Here is a 24492-nt window from a genome sequence, read left to right on the forward strand (position 1 = left end):
CCAAGAAGAATGCCGGGCTGGTTCAATATTAGGAAAACTATTAGCATAATCGACTATATCAATAACTAAATTAACAAAAACCATATGATCATCTCAATAGATGCAGAAAAAGCATTTGACAAAATCCAACATCCATTCCTACTAAAAACACTTGAGAGTATAGGAATAAATGGACTTTTCCTTAAAATAATAACGAGCATATATTTAAAACCGTCAGTAAACATCATATGTAATGGCGATAAACTGGAACCTTTCTCAGTAAGATCAGGAGTGAAACAAAGTTGCCCACTATCACCATTACTATTCAATATTGTATTAGAAACGCTAGCCTCAGCAATAAGAGTCCAGAAAGAGATTAAAGGAATTAGAGTAGGTAATGAGGAAACCAAACTGTCACTCTTTGCAGATGATATGATGGTATACTTAGAGAACTCCAAAGATTCTGCTAAAAAGCTATTAGAAATAATTCATAACTTTAGCAAAGTTGCAGGATACGAAATAAATCCACATAAATCCTCAGCATTTTTATACATTACCAACACAATCCAACAGCAAGAGATAAAAAGAGAAATTCCATTCAAAGTAACAGTCCATAGTATAAAATATTTGGGAATCTATCTTCTAAAGGAAAGTCAGGAATCATATGAGCAAAATTACAAAACCATTGCCACAAAAATAAAGTAAGATTTAATAATTGGAAAAATAATAAGTGCTCTTGGATAGGACAAGCAAATATAATAAAAATGACAATACTCCCTAAACTAATCTATTTATTTAGTGCAGACTCCCAAGAAACTATTTTAATGACCTAGAAAAAATAACAACAAAATTCATATGGAAGAACAAAAGGTAGAGAATTTCAAGGGAATTAATGAAAAAAAAAAAAAAAATCAAATGAAGATGGCCAAGCTGTACCTGATCTAAAAGTATATTATAAAGCAGCAATCACCAAAACCATTTGGTATTGGCTAAGAAATAGACTAGTTGATCAGTGGAAGAGGTTAGGTTCACAGGACAAAATAGTGAATAACTATAGCAATCTAGTGTTTGACAAACCCAAAGAATTCATTATTTGAAAAAAACTGCTGGGAAAACGGTAAATTAGTAATGCAGAAATTAGGCATGGACCCACACTTTTCACCATATATCAAGATAAGATCAAAATGGGTCCATGATTTAGGTCTAAAGAACGAGGTCATAAATAAATTAGGTGAACATAGGATAGTTTACTTCTCAGACATGTGGAGGAGGAAGGAATTTGTGAGCAAATGAGAACTAGAGATAATTATTGATCACTAAATAGAAGATTTTGATTACATCAAATTAAAAAGCTTTTGTACAAACAAAACTAATGCAAACAAAATTAGAAGGGAAGTTACCTGGGAAAACATTTTTATAGTTAAAGGTTCTGATAAAGGCCTCATCTCCAAAATATACAGAGAATTGACTTATTCATAAGAAATCAAGCCATTCTCCAATTGATAAATGGTCAAAGGATATGAACAGACAATTTTCAGATGATGAAATTGAAACTATTTCCACTCATATGAAAGAGTGACCCAAATCACTATTGATCAGAGAAATGCAAATTAAGACAACTCTGAGATACCACTACACACCTGTCAGATTGGCTAAGATGACAGGAAAAAATAATGATGAATGTTGGAGGGGATGTGGGAAAACTGGGACATTGATGCATTGTTGGTGGAGTTGTGAAAGAATCCAACCATTCTGGAGAACAATCTGGAATTATGCCCAAAAAGTTATCAAGCTGTGCATAGCCTTTGATTCAGCAGTGCTACTACTGGGCTTATATCCCAAGGAAATACTAAAGAAGGGAAAGGGACCTGTATGTGCCAAAATTTTTGTAGCAACCCTTTTTGTACTGGCTGGAAACTGGAAAATGAATGGATGCCCATCAATTGGAGAATGGTTGGGTAAATTATGGTATATGAATGTTATAGAATATTATTGTGCTGTAAGAAATGACCATCAGGATGAATACAGAAAGGCTTGGAGAGACTTACATCAACTGATGCTGAGTGAAATGAGCAGAACCAGAAGATCACTATACACTTCAACAACAATACTGTATGAGGATGTATTCTGATGGAAGTGGATATCTTCAACAAAGAGAATATCTAATTCAGATCCAATTGATCAATGATGGACAGAATCAGCTACAGCCAGAGAAGGAACACTGGGAAATGAGTGTAAACAGTTTGCATTTTTGTTTTTCTTCCCAGGTTATTTTTACCTCCTGAGTCTAATTCTTCCTATGCAACAAAAAAATTTTGTTCTGCACACATATATTGTATCTAGGATATCCTATAACATATTTAACATGTATGGGAATGCCTGCTATCTAGGGGAGGGGGTGGAGGGAAGGAGGGGAAAATTTGGAACAGAAGGGAGTGCAAGGGATAATGTAAAAAAATACCTATGCATATGTACTGTCAAAAAAAGTTATGACTATAAAATTAATTTTAAAAATTTAAAATATTTTGAAATATTTTATTAGGAAAATGAAGGGTGCTAGGAGAAAAATGGAAAAGAAATGAGAACTATGCAAAGAAAGAATTAGAAAGGGAATTATCTTGACACAAAATGCACAAAGCCTTGCCCAACTAACAAATTCCCTGAAAATTAAAGTGGAACAAAGAAAAGCAAATGACTTCACAAAGCAAAAAGAAATATTAAAAAAAAAAAAAGTTTAAAAAACCTGAAGTTTTAATAATTGCGTATGTGTGTGTGTGTGTGTGTGTGTGTGTATGTATGTGTTTGTGTGTTAGACATTTCATTGCAAAGGCAGGTAATGTGAAAAACAGATACAGGAAAAAAAATTTAAGAACCATTGGCCTATCTGTATACTATGAAAAACAAAGAACATAAACATCATATTTTGAGAAATCTTAAAAGAAAATTTCCTAGGTCTTTTAAAACTAGAAAGCAAGGTATTAACAGAATCTATTTGTTACCTACTGAAAAAGAGTAAGGATGAATGGGAAAACAGTATTATATCAAAGAATGTTGAAATTATTATATAATTAATATATATAATACATATTATATATATAACAGAATATAATATAATTACTATTATATAATAATTATTAAATATATAATAAAACATAGTAAAATTATGTATGATAAATATCTTAATACTAATCTTAATATTTAATACTAAATAACTAAACATAAAGCAACCCCGGCTATCTTTAATTGTATGGGAAAATGTATTAAATCACTGTGAATTAGAGAAATGCAAAGTAAAACAGTTCTGAGATTCTACCTCACATTCATCAGATTGTGAAAGATAAGAAAAAAAAAGAAAATTTTGCAGAAGCTAAAGGCAATTGGGCATATTGACACACTCTTGATAGACTTTTAAATGGGTATAACCTTTGTGGAAAGCAATTTGTAATTATACAAAAAAAAAAAAAATCCTAAACAATGAATGACCCATTTATATCCCTGCTTCATGTATATATCCCAAAAATGAGTAAAGAAATAGGGAAAAGTCCTATATGTACAAAAATACTTATAGTTCTCTTTTAATTGTGAAAAAAATTGATAACTAAAGGAATGTCCATCAATTGAAAAATGGCTGAATGAGTTGTGTAATGTGAATTGGGATGAGATAACATTGTGCTATAAGAAATGAGGAAACATAATTTCAAAAAACATGTGAGAAGACTCATATAGATTGACACAGAATGAATTAGCAGAACAAAAAAAAAAAATTATGGCATAACATTGATATAAAAACAAGCCATGTTGAATTAGACTTTTGTAAACTGATGAAGAACAAATTATGTAGAGGAAGGAGAATATATAATAAAAACATTATAAAGACAAAAAAAACTCTGAAAGCTCTAGAACTATGATCAATACGATAAAAATCCCTGATTCTAAAGGACTGATGATGAAACATATCTACCTCTTGTCAGAGAATTGTTCAATTTAGAATGAAAAATGAAATATGTATTTTTGCATGTCACTGAAGCAATTTGTTTTACTTGACTATGCATACTTATTACAAGAAAATTTTTTCATGTTTAAATGGGATACAAGAGAAAATATATTTCTATTAATTAAAAAGAACACTACAAAGTCATGAGAAAATACTCCAGATATGTACTTTCAAATGAAGTAATTATATTGCTAATTTGCTTAATTGTTTTACATAGTTACAAGAAATGGCTCACAGAGTAGAGATAGTCTATAAATATTTACAACATAAAAAAAGAAATCATATCAAAAAAACTTTTTTTTAAAAGAGATAACAAGAGATCTCGACCTACTTTGAAAGGTTTTAAATCAAATTCAATGTTCACACCATGCTACTAATCTAATTCTATTTTTCAAATCCAAATCCAAATCCACCAAACATTTCTTAATTGTCCATTATATAAAAGGCAACATAATAGTTACTTGAAATTCAAAGACAAAATGAAGAGTGGCATCCATTTTCAAGGTCATATTCTATTAGAAGAATACAATGTGTAAATGAATAAGTATATGCATGAGTTGATATCTAAGGAAATCAACAAAGATTCTCTGAAGGAAGTCACACATATGCTGATCAGAAACAAAGGATACTAAAAAAAGGAAGCTAAAAGGTTAAAAAAAATATATTCCAGGCATGCAAGATAACTTGGACAAAGGAATGCCAAGTGTAAGAAACAACAAGCAGCCTAATTTGGCGGGACTTGGAATATATGAAGAAAAGTTACATGAAATAAGGCTAGAAATGTCATTCTTAAGCAGGGAAATGACCCCGGTAATGTGCTGGTTAAGGTATTTGACTTGGAGTCAGGAATTCCTCTAGTGAAATTGGTCTCAGACATGTATTAGTCATGTTAGCCTGGGATTCAATTTCCTCATACATAAAATAAGAACAATAACATCTAATTTGCAGAGTCGTTACAAAGATCAGATCAAATTTGATAATATATGCATGCTATATAAATACTAGATCAGATCAAAATTGATAATATACGCATGCTATATAAATACTAGCTATTATTATTTAGGAAATAACTTTAGGAAAACCTTTGGCAGCTGTAGAGATGTATTAGAAAGACAAAAAGAGGATCTCTTCAGAACTCACTTTGCCTTCAGGGACTCAGTTTTTTGAGGATGATGAAAGAGATTTTCCCTTCTTTGGAAAAGAACAAATTCAGAACTAGTTGTACTCAGTCTTTGCTGGTATTGAATGTCTATATCACCCTACTGCCTAGGGGAAGATTCCTAAAAAAGATTTCTCCTGGTTTTAAAGTATCACAATTAGGTGAATTAGGCTTTGAATGCTTTTTTGAAAATGTCAATAGACAACAACTAACAACTACCCATCCTCAGTTCTTTACCTGGAGTCTATATTTGTGTACCTAATGACAACAAGTAGCTGGATCCAGTGGCAGCAGAAAGTACACAGTAGTTTGATTCCCAGCAGTAATATTCTAATTACAGAAGAGTAGGTACTGGCATGTGCAGTCACAAAAGTCAATTCCATTATAGCTCATTGCTTACTATAATGTAAAACTTATTGTCTTTCCCCACATTGCTGCCATCATTATAGAGTTCTTCCCCAAGGAGGTCTTATGGGTCCAATGGTATTGTTGGAAGCAGATAGAATGATGGATGTGCTGTAATAGTGATGCCTTATTGGTTAGTCATCCAATTATCTAATAAAGAATACCCAAAAAAAATCATAACATCTACCAGAACATTTTTTTTTAATTGACGCCTTTTGTTTCCAAAACATATGCATGGGTAATTTTTCCAACATTGACCCTTGCGTAACTTTTTGTTGCAAATTTTCCCCTCCTTCCCTCCACCCCCTCTCCTAGCTGTCAGGTAATCCAATACATGTTAAATATGTTGAAATACATGTTATATCATAATTAACATGTATAAGATTGCTTGCCATCTAGGGGAGGGGGTGGAGGGAAGGAAGGGAAAATTCGGAATAGAAGTGAGTGCAAGTGATAATGTTGTAAAAAATTACCCCAGAATATCTGTTATTTTAAAGTTATTTTAAAGTTATTTAAAAAAAAAAAAGAAAAGAAAAGAAAGGAATACATGTTAGATCCAATATGTATGTAGAGGGCTGGAACTCTGGGGAAGTATACTTGAAACAAGATGTTAAATCAGTGGAATTGATGAGATAATGGTTCTCAAGTTCACAAATATACTTAGTACTTAGTATGGTAATGTAATGGTTCTCTAGTTCACACATAATCAGTATGCTGTAATGATGTAATTACAATAAGGTATATAAAGGCTAAGAAGGATTGGAAGATAGACATTCTATCTTTAACCATCCTCATAGTGGCTCTCCTGCCTCCTGCACTATGTGGGAGTCTGGCAGACTGCTGGAAGAGACTGACTGGGTCAGATAGTCAGACTATTGGACTGCTGGTGGAGACTGTGAGCCAGACTGAGACTGTGGAGTAGACTGATTCAGACTGGGAGACTTCAGGAGACAGTTGGTCTTTGGACTTTATTCCTGATTATTCTCATGGTTAATCTGCTGAGACCAAGGCTGGTCCCAAGGCCCTCCAGAAAGCTGGATATGTATACATATTAATACAATTATCTTGTTACAGAACAAAAATCAGATCAAGAAGGAAAAAAAAAGAAAAACTGAGAAAGAAAACACAATGCAAGTAAATAACAAGAGAGACAGTGAGAATGCTATGTTGTGTTCCACACTCTGTTTCCACAGTTCTCTCTCTGGGTGTAGATAGCTCTTTTCATCACTGCACAAGTGGAACTGGTTTGAATCATCTGAATATTGAAGAGAGCCACCAGGTTTTTGTTTTTTTTAAATAACATTTTACTTTTCCTTTAATTATGTCAGTTTAAATTTTTTCTACAGCCCTTCCACCCCCTTCCCCTCTTCCAAAAAATGGTAGGCAATTAATTTGATGTAGATTATACACATGCTATCATGCAAAACATATTTCCACTTTAGTCACAATTGTGGGGAAAAGAAAAAAAAGGTCAAAAGGGAAAAAATTAATTGAAAAGAATTTTTTCTCTCTGAACTACCTTGATCCCTTCCCAAATGCTGGTTTTTTCTCCTGATTTTTCTCCTCTATAAGACTGGAGATGACTTCACAACTTTCCAGATGGCTAAAATGACAGGAAATGATAATTGTTGGAGTGATGTGGGAAAACTAGAACACTAATGTATTGTTGATGAAGTTGTGAAATAATCTAACCATTCTGGAGAGCAATTTGGAAATATGCCCAAAGGGCTATATAAAACTGTGCATATCTTTTGATCCAGTAGTGTAACTATGTCTATGTATCCCAAAGAGATAATAAAAGAGGGGGAAAGACCTAGATTTGCAAAATTCGTAGCAGCTCTTTCTGTGTGGTGGCAAAGAATTGGCAATTGAGTGGATGCCCATCAATTGGAGAATGGCTGTGTAAATTATGTTATATGAATGTAATGAAATATTATTGTTCTATAAGAAATGATGAACAGACTGATTTCAAAAAAGCTTGGAAAGACTCATGTGAAGTGATATTGAGTGAAGTGAACAGAACCAGAAGAATATTGTATAGTAACAGAAAGGTTACATTTTGATGAACTTTGTTCTTCTCAACAATCTGGTGACAATGGATTCTGCCAACTTTCTCAATTCCATAGCAATTCCAAAAGACTTAGGATAGAAAATTCCATCTGGATCCAGAGAAAGAACTATGAAGACTAAATGTGGCTTGAAGCATAATATTTTTACCTTTTGTTTGTTTGTTTGTTTGCTTTTTTTCCTTATGATTTTTTCCCTTTTTTTTTTTTATTTTTCTTTTACAACATGACTAATATGGAAATATGTTTTAAATGACTGTACACATATAACAAATCAGATTGGTTGCTCTCTTGGGAAGAGGAGAAGTAAAGGGAGGGAGGAGAAAATTTTGCAACTCAAAATCTTACAAAAATGAATATTGCAAAGTATTTTCAACTTTTTGTTGTTGTTTGCTTGTTTTTTATTTTCTTTATCAGTTTTTTCCTTTTCCCCTTTGATTTGATTTTTCTTGTGGAATATGGACCAATATGGAAATATGTTTATAAGAATTATTTGCTTAACCTATATTGTATTGCTTGGTGTCTATGGGAGGAAGAGGATGGAGAGAAGAGAAGGAGAAAAATTTGGAATACAAGATTTTGCAATGGTAAATGTTGAAAAAAATTGGAAAAATAAAAAGCTACAAAAATGAATGTTGAAAATCATCTTTACATGTAATTGGAAAAATAAATTTCATTTTAAAAATGAAATTTAAAAAATTATTTGCCTTGTCTATCATTACATGGTCAGCTTGCTTATAAAAAGCTCTCCATATTTGGCTATGTATTTGAGTATTACTATGCTTCCTCATCCCTTTCTAGGTCCTACAATATTATTATTGCTAATTGTAAAAGTCTAGCTCAGAGATAAAATGCTACTTGCATGTTAGAGGGAAGTTAAATACATAATTAGGATGGGTCAAAAGATACAAATATAAGAACAGAGAATGTTTTTAACTTTTCTTCCCATCTCACTTTACATCTTTAATCAGATGAAGAAAGAAATATATTTCCTTTCACAAATTAAGTTCCCATAAAGTTAAATGAAAAGAAGAAAAAAAAAAAAAAAAAAAAAAAACACCACTATTTCATGTGCCAGTCATTGATCACTATCAATGCTTGGAGATAAACTGAATTCCATGAAGGAAAGGGAAAAGGGAAAGAGAATGATCTGAGCAAACATATTCTCTTTCACAATTTCCAAATAGAATCTTAAAGAAAACCCAGACTAATTATCTAGACATAAACAATTCCTTTTCTAAATTGCTGATTATTTTTATCTTTAGCTATTCTTCAGGGTCCCTAGCCTTAGGAAAGTAACACAATTTTTAACCCTTTTATCACTAATAAAAATTTTTCTCTTCACCAAGGACTGGAACCACAGAATTAATTTGCCCAGTACTATAAAGTGAAGCACATGGATTCAGATGAATTCTGGAAGTGATTTGAGTTCTGTAATATTTGGGTATTCTTCACATGGTACTACGAGTATAGACCTATGGTTCTGTAACTAATATGCTCTGAATGACTTTTCTCAGCATCTGGAAGATATGATTTATTTCTTTGGGCCATTTGAAGACTTGCTTATGCCCCATGTTACTGAATGCCCTTCTGCTTGAATAAGACAATTGGTTATCTCCCTTATGAAGCATGTTATGAAAGAGACAGTGAAGAGCAAGGAATATTCCCACTCATCTCCCTACACTTATACTTGTTCATCAGGAGCTTTGAGAGAAAAAGTAGTCAAACTTAATAAGGAAGATACCAAGAAATATGAGGTCTTCAGTATAACTGATGGTTATAGAGAAAGCTGGATTTCAGTGAGCATCAGAACAAAATAATAGTTAATATATATAAAAATTGTACTTTAAAATTTGTAAAACACTTTATAATAAAAACTAATGCATGTAAAGATAGTGTTTACAATAATCCAAGACAATTCCAAAAGATCAGGATTAAAAATGGTATCCTTCTCCAGAGGACAGAATTACTCCTCCAAAGAAAGAATTAATGGAGTCTGAATTTAGATCTAAGCATGCTATTTTTCACTTTTTAATATTTTTTCCTGTGTTTTCTTCCACAACATGACTAATATAGAAATATATTTTTCATGATGACACATGTTTAACCCACATCAAATTGCTCATCATCTCAGAGAGGGGAAAAGGAGAAAATTTGGAATTAAAATTTTTTTAAATGTTAAAAAATCATTTTTACATATAATTGGGGAAAAAATATTCCAAAAAAGAAATAGTGCTTTAAAGTATACAAAGCGCTTTAAATAGACAAAGCACTTCTTATTTGATCCTCACAACAACCCTGGGAGCATATTTTTCCCCCCCAGGCTATGGGGTTAAAGTGACTTACTCAAGTTACACTGCTAGCAAGTGATTATAGCTGGATTTGAACTCAGGTCTTTTTGACTCCAGGTCTGGTATTCTATCTACTACCACCTACTTGTCCCTATGTGGCTTTCCTAGAGTCATATATTTGAGCAAGAATTTAAACTCAATTCCCTAGCTCAGATTCCAAAATTGTGCCTTGCAGCTGCCTCAATACAAGGAAACAAATGCTAGAAGAGATGTAAGATGAAGAGGAGGTCATTGACAATAAAGAAAAGTTTCAGAAGGCACAGTGGGAAAAGAGGATGAAATGAATGGATCTAGAGGATTAGAATGGATCTAGGAGGATCAGGATCTGGTTGTCCAACTGAAGCTAGAATAGTGACTGGATATGCTATCTTTGCTGCTATCCCAAAGCTTATCTCAGCTGTCCTACACGGGACAATGTGTGCATTTCAAGATAGAATGAGAAAAGGGTGTGATAGCCTTAGAATCCAGAAGGATAGCAACCTAGGGATACGACAGGAGAGGGATTGTGCTTTGCTGAGGTGAAGGTGAAGAACATTCCTTCCTCTAAGCCACTGGTGCCTGTGACAAAGTTCTGCCATTCCAGCAAGTTCTGATTCTGAGACTAGAAAGATTGCTTCATACCAGCTATAATCAGTAAGAGGTCAATTTCCAATTTTTTGACTAAGGACTTTAGAAGTGGTGATGTTATAGTCCTTGGGCAAAAGTACTAATTTCTACTAGAGTCTCTGGTGACAGTCTGACAGTTTTAGTACTATCTCCCAGTTCTGGCAGATTTTGACTTTTGTCCCTTCAATAAATATCCAACTTATTAAACAATGTTAGGACTTATGAAACAGACATGGTTTTTCTTTTTTTTTACTTAACACCTGAACTGGTCTAAACCATACTACATTTATGATGTCTGTGCCTTGGTTACAAATCATTCCAATTCCATGATGTCAGGGTCAAAGCTGCACACTAAATAAGCAAGCCTTTTTTCAGGGAGAGCCTTGCACAAAGACAGCCTGTCATACAGGCGGTGAGGTCTGTTGACCACAATTTCCTGTAATATTGGTTGAGTTGCTGAATGCAAAAATGTTAGAGTTACTAATCAGATTTGAGTCTCAAAGCACTGCGTGGGCTGCATGTTTCTATGACAGGAAAAAATGGCCCCCAAGCTCCCCTTTTGTAAGATCAGTGTCTGTGTCACCCCTGTTGAGTCTTTAAGATCTGAAATGGGATCTGAAGTGAATTTTCCAAAGTAATAAAATATGCTCACGTCACTGAATAGAGGATCATTTGTAATCATTTGCTATAATAAAATCCACATGTTGTATTTGACAAAGAGCATCAAAGACTGTGTTATTGGAACTGAAAAAAAAGTTCCTTCTGAAGAAAAAAAGACTTTTGGCAAGGCAGTGGATGATACAGATACTGAGAATAGCCAGTCCTTTTTCATTTGTGACCCTGGAAGTCAGGGAAAAATAGAATAAATTAAGACCAAAGATTTCCATTGACCAATGCTTCCATCTGCCCTTTTACCTATAATGTACATAAATTACATTGACAAATAACAACAATGATAGCATTGAGTTTTCCTTCTCTTCATTTCTCTTGGTTTAGGTTCTCAAGTAAAACTTTTCCCTCACTTCAAAGCTATCCACAATTTGGCTATCTCTTAGTTGTCCAGTCTTCCATGTTCCTCTTTAGAGAACAGTCTCCTTAATATCCCAAACATGCCAAGCTAGGTTCCTTGCTCCTTTGATCTGGAATGTTCTTTCCCTTCTTCCCCATCCAAGTTCTAATTCTATTTCTTCTATGAAATCTTCCCTGAAAACTACAGTTAACACCTCTCTCCTTCCTAAGCCTCCAAAGCACTTATACATATTACAGCTATCACCACTAGATTTTACTGAATTTAATACTGAAAAAAATCACCCTTAGGATATGTTTCATGTCTTCTTCTTTTCCTGTCTTTTCTCACATCACCTGGAATAGTGCAAAGATCAAAATAAGAACAGGTTGGATAATGTTTCTCCTTAGTTGGCTCTCACCAATGTTATTTTCCCAGGCCTTTCCTTCTGAATTAACCCCTTCTTTTCATTAAAAACCTTTCCTCCTTTTTTGGGGATCTTTTCCAACTTTCTCAATAATTTATACAATGAATCAAAGAACTACTACAAGTTCAATGGAAATGCTCTTAGTTTTACTTTCTTTGTATTCCCCATGCTCAGCAAAGTTCCTAGCACCTGTGACAAGAGTTTGGGTCTGGTTTTTGGTCAACTTACTTCATGTCTGGATAACATCAAATCTACAGAATCTTAATTTTCATACCAGTAAAATAATTATTATTTTACATGAACAGAGCAACAAAGTTAAGTATCCATAGCACATCTAACTTTTGGTTTCAAGAATAGGCCTTGACTCAGCACACCAAATGCCAATTCTATTCACTTGAAATGTTGGAAACTTGGAAAGTTGCTTGTTGCTGTTCAGTCATGTACGACTCTTCATGATTCCATTTGAAATTTTCTTGGCAAAGGTAATGGAGTAGTTTTGCCATTTCTTTCTCCAGCTCATTTTACAGATGAGAAAATGGAAGCAAATAGGGTTAAGTGTCTTGCCCAGTAGCACTTCCTACAGCCTGAGGCTGGATTTTGATCTCAGGTGTTCCTGACTACAGGTCTGGTGTTTTTCCACTACACTACCTGGCTGTCCTTTCCTTAAAATCATTCCCCTGAATTGGACTTAGGGTTAATACTAGATAAGAATTTTATGATACAACAAAGCTAATATTATATAATGAAGAGAGCATGAACTGTGGAGACAGAGCACATGAGTTCCAAGAAGTGAGAATCTCAATATTTATATGACTTTAGGCAAATCACTTTACCTCTACTGGCCTCAGTTTCCTTACCTATAAAATGAGGAAGTTGAACTTGACAAGGTTGGCCTTCTTGCTATTCCACAAACACAACATTCTATTTTCTTACTTTATGTATTTTTATTGACTGTCCTTTATTCCTAATATTATCTCCCTCCTCATCTCTGCCTTCATTCTTCTTGCTACCATTCCCCCTTAATGATCATGTCTTCTATCTGAGATAATCTTCAATCTATTCTTCACATATCTTATTTGTACATAGCTATTTGCACATTGTACCTCTCATTAGATTGTGAACCCATTGTGAACTCCAGGAATTGTTTTTACCTTTCTTTGTATCCCTAGTGCTGACATCAGGCAATGTATCCCATTGCCTGACACATAATAGTTGTGTTGACTTGTGGCCATGAGTTGACTCAATAGTCTTAAAGATTCCTTCTAATTCTAGATCAAGCAATCAATAAATATTTAATAGATACCTATTATGTGCCAGGGACCAGGCTAAGCACTGGAGATAGTGAAAAGAAGCAAAAGACAATCCCTGCCCTCAAGGAGTTTATAATCTAATGGGGGACAGAACATGCAAACAAATATATCTATAGTCCTATGCCCTTAACAAAGAGTGCTTGTCAGGACCAGGAGATCATTATACATTTCAACAACAATACTATATGATGATCAATTCTGATGGATGGGCTCTCTCCAACAATGAGATGAACCAAATCAATTCCAATAGAGCAAAAGAACTCTGGGAGTTGACTACAAACCACTACACAGAATTCCCAATTCCTCTATTTTTATCCACTTGCATTTTGGATTTCCTTCACAGGCTAATTGTACACTATTTCAAAATCTGATTCTTTTTGTACAGCAAAATAACTATTTGAACATGTATACATATATTGTATTTAATTTATACTTTAACATATTTAACATGTATTGGTCAACCTGCCATCGGGGAAAAAGGATGGGGGGAAGAAGGGGAAAAATTGGAACAAAAGGTTTTGCAATTGTCAATGCTGAAAAATTACCTATGCATAAAATTTTTGTAAAAATTAATTAAATAAATTAAAAAAAAAAAAAAAGAAAGAAAGAAAGAGTGCTTGTGTGTTCCTAGCCAAATTACTTAACCTCTTTGGGGAAGGTTAGATTAGATCTGTGGTGTCAAATATGTGCAGCCTGTAACATTCTTAAGTGCCCAAATTAAATTAAAATATAATTAAGAAATATTTAACAAAATAAATGCAAATATAGTAGAAAACTATATATGTGGTTTTCTAAGTCAATATGGGATCCTTATGGATGGTTTAGTGTCCCTGTTTCTACTTGAATTTGATACCATTGGCCTAGATGATTATTAACTTATCCTTTAGTTTTAAATCCTATGAACTCAGAATTCTGATTTGATCTGGGCTAATAGTACCCAAGTCACTTAGCATAGTTAAAACTAGCATAACAAATGGGAGAGTATTTGAATTTAAGAATAAAGGAAACACATGTCATCTATCAGTTAGCCATTATGTTGGAGGAAATTTCACAAAAATGATGTTAAAAGCAATAAAATTGAAAATTTCTAGAATCTGGAAAACAATTTGTAGATCTTAAAGTAATGGCATTTAGAGAACACTATTTCTGCCCAGATGAGGCAGGTAAACAAGCTTAAAAACCAGATTGTCCGTTTCTGTGATCAGAGATAAACATGCCTTTTTACTTTTGGCTCCCAAACAGATCTGTTTCACTGGAATTCTGAACATTTCTGTTACAACATGCAGGCTACTCTGTTTTCATGCAGCGCTGGGCAGTGGTGATTGATGCTGCCTACACCCATGCTAACCAAATCATTAAGCATGCATCTTGAGTAGCTATATGATTCTATATCCTCTCATTGTAAACCTACTTAACTCATATAACCTACATTAGACTTAGAGCTAGGAAGAATTTAAAGATTAAAGATAATCTATTCCAGGGATGTAGAGGGAAACTCTGGGTAAAGTATAAGATCCTTCAGCCCAGAAAAAGCCTGCTGACAATATCTGGTTTGGCTCCCCATTTCCTTTTGGTATTCTGACCTCCTTTCCTGAGAAGTCAGGGAGGGTATGACCACCTGTGTTCTACCTGAAGCAAGGAATACTTAAAGCAGGATGCTTATAGTTAGCACAAACTTAGGGTTATTGATGAGATAATGAATAGTTCTCTAGTTCAAACATACTTAGTGTGCTGTAATAATGTAATCATACTGAGGTATTTAAGAACTGAGAGGACTAGAAATGAGAGACTCCAACTTTGACCACCTGGTGGCTCTCATGCCTCCTTCACTCTTCCACTGAGATCAAGGCTAGTCCTGAGATCCTCAGAAAGCTAATCCCAACACCTACATTTTGGTACCCAAACAGGGACCTCCAGAAGGACACTATACAGGGGTTCTTAAACTTTTTTTTTTCTCAGTCACCTGTTTAAGAGTGTGATCAAACCTATGGCCCCCCTTCTCAGAAGAGTGTTTTTAAACTTTATAAAATAAATGAAATAACATTGCAAAAATACCAATTATACTCAGATAAGGTCATCAAAATATTTTTTAAAAAAGTTCACAAGACCAGATCCTTGATCTCGTTGTTATCCCATTTTATATCACAGAAAACTGAAGCCAAGAAAAATTAACTGATGTGCCAGGGATACACCCATTGTCAGTGGCCGAGCCAGGACTCAAACCCAGGTCCTCTGACTCCAAAATTAGCATTATAAGTCATAAAAAATCAAAACTCTCTGTTCAGGTTCTCCAGCATGTCATCCATTCGCTTCACATTTGGCACAATCCCATTTCAAGGCTCCACACTCAGAGAAGTTCCAAGTGTGTTTATTAACTGATCTTTTTATCTAGCATCACATTATATATAGCAAACACATATGTCATTGACTAAGAATTAGGAAAATGTCGCACAAAAGGTTTCATGTCTTTCCCTAAGCTCTAAATCAGCCCTAAAAAATCTATTATACTCCTGTTGATAGTAAAAACGGAAAGTATGTGTGTGTATGAAAGGTAAATCAAAAATGGCCCATTTGTTCTGTAACTTAATAAAGTGACATTCTAAAAGCATACACTTCTCAACACATTTGTACACGTTTCTAGATTTTTTTCTTTTCTATTTTTTTTTTTTGCATAAGAATATTTCAGAGTGCTTGAGTCTAAATCCATTTCTACTCACAGAGTACACACACACACACACACACACACACACACACACACGCACATGCAAGGCAGTCTTAGTTGTGATTCTTTGGGGGTGCCACTCCAAGACTTACGTGGATTTTCCACAGATCTTCCTCTGGTACCACTGTTTACAATTCGTGAAGTACTTCTTGTTGGTTCCAATGAGCTTCTGCACAGCACAGACATTGGGGCTGAAATGAAAACCAAACACAATCAAAAAGATATTAAGCAGCTGAACCATTAACATCAACTAAGCTAGAATCCTTTGGGGTCTGAGCTGCTCCTGAGTTGAACACCATCTCTACAATTTCTGGGTCATTCAAGTGCTGTGGATTGTTGAGCCTTACATTGACAATTCAGAGAATCTAAATTCTGACTCAATATTTACTAACTGGATCACCAATGGGAAGACACTAAATAAAATCATAACTGATGTTTAAATAGTGTTTATGCCTTATGAAGAACTGTACATTGTATCATTTGATCCTTATAACAATCCAGTGGAGAGGCACAGGAGATAGAGGAGCAGTTTTAGAATTATATCCTATTTTTGGGACCAATAGCAAATTGATTAGTCTCTAAGTGGCTAATAACTTCTAATAGTCAGTTGCAGACATAGTTTTGTTTTGACTTAACCCTCCCCCCCAAAAAAAGAAAAAAACCACCCCCCTAGTCTGTAAAGTACAATGGATAAAATTATATTTATTTTAGAGATAAGAAAATTAAGACTGTAAAATGGCTTTCCCTTGGTCACCCTATTAGTCATTATCAGAAGTAGAACTAGAAGGTCTTAGATCAATTTTAATACCCTTCCCATCACACCATGTGTCCTTTTTTTGGCAATCATCACACTTGTACAATGTAGTACATATAGTTACTATGAGAAAATAACTTGGTTACTATTGTTTTTGGCTGGATAATTGTGATTAGATGACTTGACTAGGGTCACGCAACTAGTAAGTGTTAAGTGTTGGAAGTTTTGAGATTTGAATTCAGGTTCTCCTGACTCCAAGAAGTGTCCACTTTGACATCTAACTATCCCAAAGAAAGCAATAAACCCAGAGACAGCGTGATACAATGGAAAAGAGTGCTTAATTTAGAGTGGTCAAGTCATTGAATTCTGTCTCAAGTATTTCCTCTATAAAAAAGAAATGGCTTCTAAGTTCTACTTTTTTTAAAATCTATGACACATTAGAAAAATGTGAATTATTATTATCACTTTGAAACAGCAATGTGTTAAAACACTCTAATGTCCTAGAGAAGTGAAAACCACTTCCAAAGATACCTAACATGAGAGCATAGTTAGCCTGGAAGCTCAGAGTGGTGTTGATGGGGACAAAATCATGGATTCTACCTTCATGTAAGGCACACAGAAAAACTATTTCATGTTTACAGGTTACACTTTCTCACCAGTGATCTGGCACAAAAGAGACATCTGGCTTTTATGTTCCCTCACAAAGCCCAACATTGAGGCATCCAGACATGATAGAAAGAGTGGTGAATTCAGAGGAAGATGCATTAGAACTAAATTTCAACTCAACTGTGGTAATTTTATTATATACTTGGTTAAACACTTCCTTCTGAGCCTCACTTTGCTCACTGGTAAAATCAAGGATGGAAAGTATGAACTAGAGGATCTCTGAATTCAGCCATAAATGTTACAGTAAGGGTAGCATATAGTAGTACTTGTTACAGAAATATTTCTTGTTGAATTTGAAGGAGAGTGCATCCAAATGAAAGAAATGGCAAACCACATCAGTATCTTTGCCAAGAAAATTTCATGGAAAATTTCATTGGTGTATTATAGTCTATGGAGCGGAGAAGAGTAGGACATGCTGAGCAACAACATACAGATAACAAGACATTTGTTAAGAAAATTAGACTCACTGTATTTTTCATAGTTATGGGAAAACTATTCTTAAAGTGGTCTGAGATTTCTTAAGAAAGAGTCTTTCACAACTCCAAAGGAGGATAGCCTTGGTTTTTTTTTTTTTTTTTTGCTTTTTTTTTTATTTGTTTTGCTTTTTTTAGAATTTAAAGTCTCAACCCTCTATTTTTCTGAACTTGACCTAAGTTATATCAATGTTTCCATATGAACATCTGGAGCACCAGGCAGACTCATGTCAATAGGACTTCTGACTGAACCTCAGTGGGCAGTTCAACTTGACTGGGTCACAATTTAGAAGAAAGCAGAAAAAAACAAATGAAGACTTTCTGAGTTCAAAATTAAAAACAAGACACTTGAATTTCAGAGGTCGAATTTGAAACTATTAACCACAAAGGAATCAATAATCATTATTAACACCAATCTATCCACCTTGCTATATTGCAAATTTATTTTCACCTTCAGTGGCCTCCTAAATCCTTTAGGATAAAATAAAAACTTTTCAGTTGGTATTAGGAAGCCCTCCAAAATTTGGCTCCCACCTACCTTCCTTGACTTATTTTACATTACATATGATGTAAGTTAGCTAAACTGACTTCCTAGTTGATCCATCATGCAGACTATATATATTATCTCCTGCCTCTGTACTGTCCTCTACCTCCCTCACCAGAACTGCATCAGAGTACTTATCTTCTTTCAAAGCTTGGAATCATTAATCTACATATAGAGAAGCAAATGAAGCAATACCTCCCCAAGGAGCCAAGGGCTGATCCCCCCAGTTCTTAATGTTCTGTTCCTCAAATTATATTGTATTTATTTATCAATGTAAATGTCATATCTTCTTAGTTGCAGGTAAGTTGCTCAGAGGGAACTCCTAAATGAAAAAAACTTCCTTTTCTCAAAGTATGTCGGCATCATGTCTTTCATTTATACCACTTATAGGGCTGTCCAGATTGAGAGTTAAGTGACTTACTTAGGGTCACACATGTAACAAGCTAAGAACTTTGATAAAGTTACAAACTTGGTCCCTAAAACAGTGTAGGCACTATATCTCCTTGTTCAAGGGCAGACACTATATACTTGTTTCAGATGCATGACCAATAATATAGACAGAAGCTTGATGATAATCATTCTGTAATATTCCATTTGTCTTTCAATTTGTGTATGCATTGTTTTATATGGAGGGGGAAAGAGGAGGGAAGCAAAAGGAATGTTGACAGAAAAACTTGGCACCAGATTAAAAACCAAGCAAATGAAACCATCTACTTCCACACTTCATTACGACTGGGCATTCCCACTTTCTTAATAAAGGTATAATATGGATCATGTAATTCTAGATTATTTACATTTTATAGCATCTGTATCAAAATGAACACATTATTCTAGTTGAAAAGGTTGTCAAATCCTCTTCTTGAGAATATGAAGGAAAACTGAATTCTGTAAGGCAAGTTTTTTGTTTTGTTTTATTTTAGAAAAAAGTAAAAAAAAAAAAAATTAGTAGTAGTAATAGTAGCAGGAGTGCAGCAGTGGTGGTAGTAGCAATAGAATAGTATAGTAAGTAATGGTGGTAGTGGCAATAGTAGAGGTAGTGATTATGGTTGTGGTGGTGGCTACAGTATTTGTGGTTGTAGTATGTGGTAATAGGGTGGATGGCAGTATTGATGATATTAGAGGTTATAGTAGCAATAGAAGTAGAGGTAATAGTGTGGCAGTGGTGGTGTGAATAGTCCTAGTAGTTTGCATTTATATAAAATCAACTATGTGCTAGATACTGCTAAACATTTTATACATATTATCTCATTTGATCTTCATAACAATTTGAAAATTAGATGCAATTATTATCCCCATTTTACAGCTGAGGAAACAAAGGTTAAATGATTTGCCCAGGGTCATATTACTAGTTAGTATGTGTATGGGGCTAGATTTGAGTTCAGGTCCTCCATGTCCAGCTCTGTATTCACTGATATAGAGATAGAAGGAACCTCAGAGACTATTAGTCTCAATCACTAATCATAGAGCTGAAGAGACTGAAGTCTAAGACCTCAGTTCGAGTATATAGAAGATAAGTGACAGAGCTGAGATGTAAATTCAGATTTTCTGACTCCAGAGCAAGTGATCCCCCTTCTCTAAGGTTCTATCTCCTAAATTTCCATGCCAGCTGGAAAAGCCCAGTGTCTAAATCAGTGTAATATATCTCTGGGTGTGTTGGGAAGGAAGGGGAGTAGTGCACAATAGACAGCACTTCAGATTATCATCAGGCAACAAGGCAAGGTGGGGTGGGGGGGAATTGCAATATGAAGTCCCAGGGAACTCAGTTCATCAGGTCCTTAAAAAAACCAAGGTCCTGAGATGGAAAAAAGCGCCTCCAAGCCAATGGTTTAAATGTCATACAACTCATTCCAGAAAAGATGGAGAGGGAATATAAAAAGAAGAAAGACAAAGGGAATTTGGCAGACAAACAAGTGTAGACAGAGGCAAAGAGACAGAGGAGAAAAAATATGCCTTCCAACTTATCAGCAAGCAAACAGAAGCAGCCTGAACTTTCATGAAAAGTTAGCACATTAGTCTATTCCAAGTGTACTAATAACACAGGAGGTTCATCAGAATGGTTCATCCATTCATTTTTAGGCAGATCTCCTGGATGATGGTTTCAGCTTCTCTTACAAAGAAGTTGACTGATTTCCTACTTTATCTGTTTCCTCCCTTACCTCAAATTCAAAAATAACTTCATCCATTCCTTCATTCAATTAATGTTTAATTTAGTCATTAGTGAAAGATGAAACTGCTACAGGTATCTGCATTTCTTTAACCAGCTCAGATATCTTTCTCTCCTCAGATTGAAGCTATGATTTGTGTTCTCATGACACTGGTCAGGCCAGAGGCAGTTCTTTGGTCATAAGGCTGAAGGATGGTCACAAGGATATGGCATTCAAGTGCAAACATAGACCCAGTCAACCAAAGAGCTTCTTCCAAAGCAGTGGAAGAACAACATAAGATGCTGAAGTCATGAGGGAGGAAAGCTCTTTTCTTACTGCTTCCCTGAGGAGGAGAGGTGACCAGTACAGAAGTACTCTCTCTTCTACTCCATTTCCCTTCCCAATGTTGACTCAAGATCACTTTGGAGGATTGGGGTTGGGAGGGGAATAAGCATTAGTATCTACTATGTGTTGGGCACTGGGCTAAGTGCTTTTTATATAAATATTATTTCATTTGATCCTCACATTAATCCTAGTGCTACATTTTACGTTGTAGAATCTGAGATAAACAAAGGTTAAACAGAGCTAAACAAAGATAAGTCACTTAAGTTGTCCAGCATCACATAGCTAGTAAGTGTCTGAGGTCAAATTTGAATTCAGATCTTTCTGAATTGGGGTTTGATGTTCTATCCACTGGGTTACTACTATAGTCTGCTCTTTTCACCCCCAAGCTCTTTGGAGTGAAATTGAAAAGTAGAGGAGAGAGTATTTTAGGGGAGTGGGAGATCTAAAGTCTCTCTAAGAGTTTATAAATTACAGATACGTTTCCCCACTGCCAAAAACCATCATCTGAATTCCCCATTACATCTTTTTTGAAGTCTGTCTGTCTGGCCTAAATCTCATCTATCACCAAAGTTATTTTTACATGTCTTAACACTGGCCACAGATGTTCATTGGTTTGAGAGACAAGTCCAGGAATCACTTACCCAGGCCTACCCAGTATTTCTTCATTTATGGAAAGTGTGATAGAAAGTGTGAAATTCCCATCTCTGTAGTATCTTTTACTATACTCTAACCTCTTACTCTGTCATGAATGACAATTGGTCATCATTTTTTAAGTGCCCTAAATGATTATGCACAAAGACAATACTCCAAAAGTCCAACTGAGTCAGGGGCTTGAAAATCTTAGCTCAAATCTTGGCTCTACCAATTCCTGAGTGGGCTTTGAGCAAGCCACAGAATTTCTTAGCATCTGCATCTTTGACAGAGAAAAAAAGAGCTGGTCTCCTACCTTTGTTTTAGGAGGGGGGAGAATGACAGGAGGAGTGGTATGATAATATATGCATGAAATTCTATATATTTGGAAGAGGAAAACTACTAAATGAAATTGAGGTATTGCTATGGAATATTATTGCTACAGAATATGGAATTCACTGTCTTGATACATCTATCAGGAAACACTACTAGAATTTCTTAAATCATCTTTATGACTTTATCAACATTTCAGTTTCTCCTTTTTCCTCTAGAAATTCTTTCTAAAGTATTTTTTAACATAAAAACTTAAGCTTCTAAAAATTTTAACAAGGAGGAAAATTATATTTCTGCCTAGAAAGACTGAAATGAAGCTAAGAATGGAGGTTGGGAGATAGACTGAGGACTAAGTATCTAAATAGCTGAGTCAAAAGAAACATTAAAAGCCTTGTCATCTCCCCTGATTTTTTACACATAAGAAACTCTTTCACAGAGAAAATAAAAGAACTGACAAAGGTCACTTGGTGAATTAGTGGCACCTCCCACTTCAATATGATTTGCATTTCCCTAATGTACTTATCATGCATTATTGTATTATCAACATTTATGTCTTATTCCTCCTTTTAATTTAAGCTTCATGAAGGAGCTTATCTTATCTAAGTTTTTAGTTTGAGATATAGAATCATTATTTTAGAGATGAAAAGGACCTTAAAAGTCATCTGTCCAACCCCTTCATTTTATAGTTGAGGAAACTCTGCTATAAGAATTAAATTATTTCCCCAAGATTGTAGAGAGAGAGAGAGACATTTGACTCCAAGTCTTCTGATTTTTAACTACTCTTTCTACATTGCCATCCTGTCTTTCTTCTGTCTTGTTTTTGCAGATGGAGCAACTGAAACATGGCTGACTTTCTAAAGGTAACAAGTAGTGAAGTATCAGATGTAGGTTATGAATGCATGTCCCCTCTCTAGAATCAATATTTATTTCATTGTATCAAGCTGCCTCGAACTCACCTAATACAAACTTTGTCCTCCAGGCTTCAGAGTCTGGAAGATAGCTTGGCTCATAAACTGAACTTGAGGATTTGTTGAATTGACTTCCTTTCTTGCTCTAAAGGGTTAAGCCTACTTACAGGTTAAGCACAATCCCCCTCCAGCAACCAAAGAGGAAAAGTAGTGATTGATTACCCACTATCCTTATCCCAGAGAGCTCTGGTCTTGCCACCAAGCTCAGGATTAGACCATTTATTTAAGCCTGACATTCTCAAGTTCTGGCAATGTTGTAAACTGACCCCAAGCCTTTGCCCCAACCAATTTCCATACTTGTCCCTTTAGGCTGTCCAACTATCCCAGGAAAATGTCCCAAGCTGCAAACTCCTAAAAACAACGGGTAGCCAGTTTTGGGGGCAGGGCTCTGGAGCACATGATCTGAGACAGAAACTTTGTTTTCTTTAGTCGGAGGGAGGCTGGAAATTTAAAAAAGGTAGATATAGTTTGGTTGCAGTAATTTTTCATTTATCTCTCAAAACGTGTCCATCAGAAGAAAAAAAAAAGTAGAAGACAAGGAGGCAGTGAATTGCCTGAAAAATACAAATTTTCAGTAGTTTGCTTTCTGAAACTCCTGGGTCCCCCTCTCCCTCCTCTTTCTAGCCCCCTCTTTTTTTTTTTTTTTTTTTTTTTTTTGCTGTCCCAGGCTTACCCGTGCTGCCTGCCTCGGAGCCGGCTGTGTTGGAGTACAAGCTGGTAGGGAGACTTGACTGGCCCTGCAAGGGTTTCTCCCAGGGTCAGGGCCAGAGCCAGACCCAAAGCCAGGGGCAGCCGCCACACAAAAGACTTCATGGTCTTGGGACAGGAAGGGAATGAAGCTGCGGAGCTATAGCTCCGTACTCACACACACATACACACACGCACACGCGCGCGCACAAGCATGCACATACACACACACACACACACACACACACACACAGACACACACACACAACACACACTGTCGGACTCCTAAGTGGAAGTGAGAGATCCACCAACTAGGGAGCCAGGTTAAATAAGAGCAAGGGAGCAGGAGAGGGAGAGGCTGGCTGGAAGGGGGCGGAGAAGCCTCAGCGCCTGAGCAATGAAATGCAAAGCAATGGGGAGTGTATGGAGCAGCCAGAGGCGACTGAATCAGCACCCCCTTCCTCTTCCATCCCTATCACACACTTGGGGATAACCCTGAGCCTTCTGCAGTGTTATTTTACCCTTCCTTTGCTTGCCTTTCTAAGGCAACTCCCTTTCCCCACCATATACAGATGTTTTGATTCAATCATAAAATCTTGAGAGACAAATAAGGATAGATTCTGAATAGAGCTAGAGATTATAGGAATCTAAGAACAAAAAAGTGAAAAGTGGCAAACAACCTTTCCCACATTTCCCAAAAAGGTCAGCCCATTCTTGTCACCCATTAAGTAAGCTTAGGAAGCACTCTGAAATCATCTCGCCCAATTAAAATCAAGCACTCTATCAGGAGTTGTTGAGCACCAAACAGACTTTGGAAAGGCTTTTTTTTTTTTTGGGGGGGGGGGATTATAGAGATAAATAAGATATTGTCCGTGTTCTCTCTGAGCTTGCCTTCTGGCTGGAGAGCTACAACTGGTAAAGAA

At 35.4% G+C, this 24492-nt stretch overlaps 1 protein-coding gene across 3 annotated transcripts in view; it reads right to left on the reverse strand.

The window, feature by feature from the left end:
* TGFBI (transforming growth factor beta induced) overlaps window positions 1–24075 on the reverse strand; it is a 70575-nt gene extending 46500 nt beyond the window's left edge. For all 3 annotated transcript variants that reach the window (XM_074290870.1, XM_074290868.1, XM_074290869.1), the window contains exons 1-2: window positions 23556–24075; window positions 16118–16216 (exon numbers count right to left, since the gene is read on the reverse strand). In XM_074290870.1, the coding sequence (XP_074146971.1) occupies window positions 16118–16216; window positions 23556–23695 (239 nt within the window). In that variant the 5' untranslated portion in view covers window positions 23696–24075. The remainder of the gene's footprint in view (window positions 1–16117; window positions 16217–23555) is intronic.
* Between the last annotated feature and the right edge of the window lie 417 nt (window positions 24076–24492).

The sequence above is a fragment of the Sminthopsis crassicaudata genome, chromosome 2, assembly GCF_048593235.1.
Source record: "Sminthopsis crassicaudata isolate SCR6 chromosome 2, ASM4859323v1, whole genome shotgun sequence".
Classification (NCBI taxonomy): domain Eukaryota; kingdom Metazoa; phylum Chordata; class Mammalia; order Dasyuromorphia; family Dasyuridae; genus Sminthopsis; species Sminthopsis crassicaudata.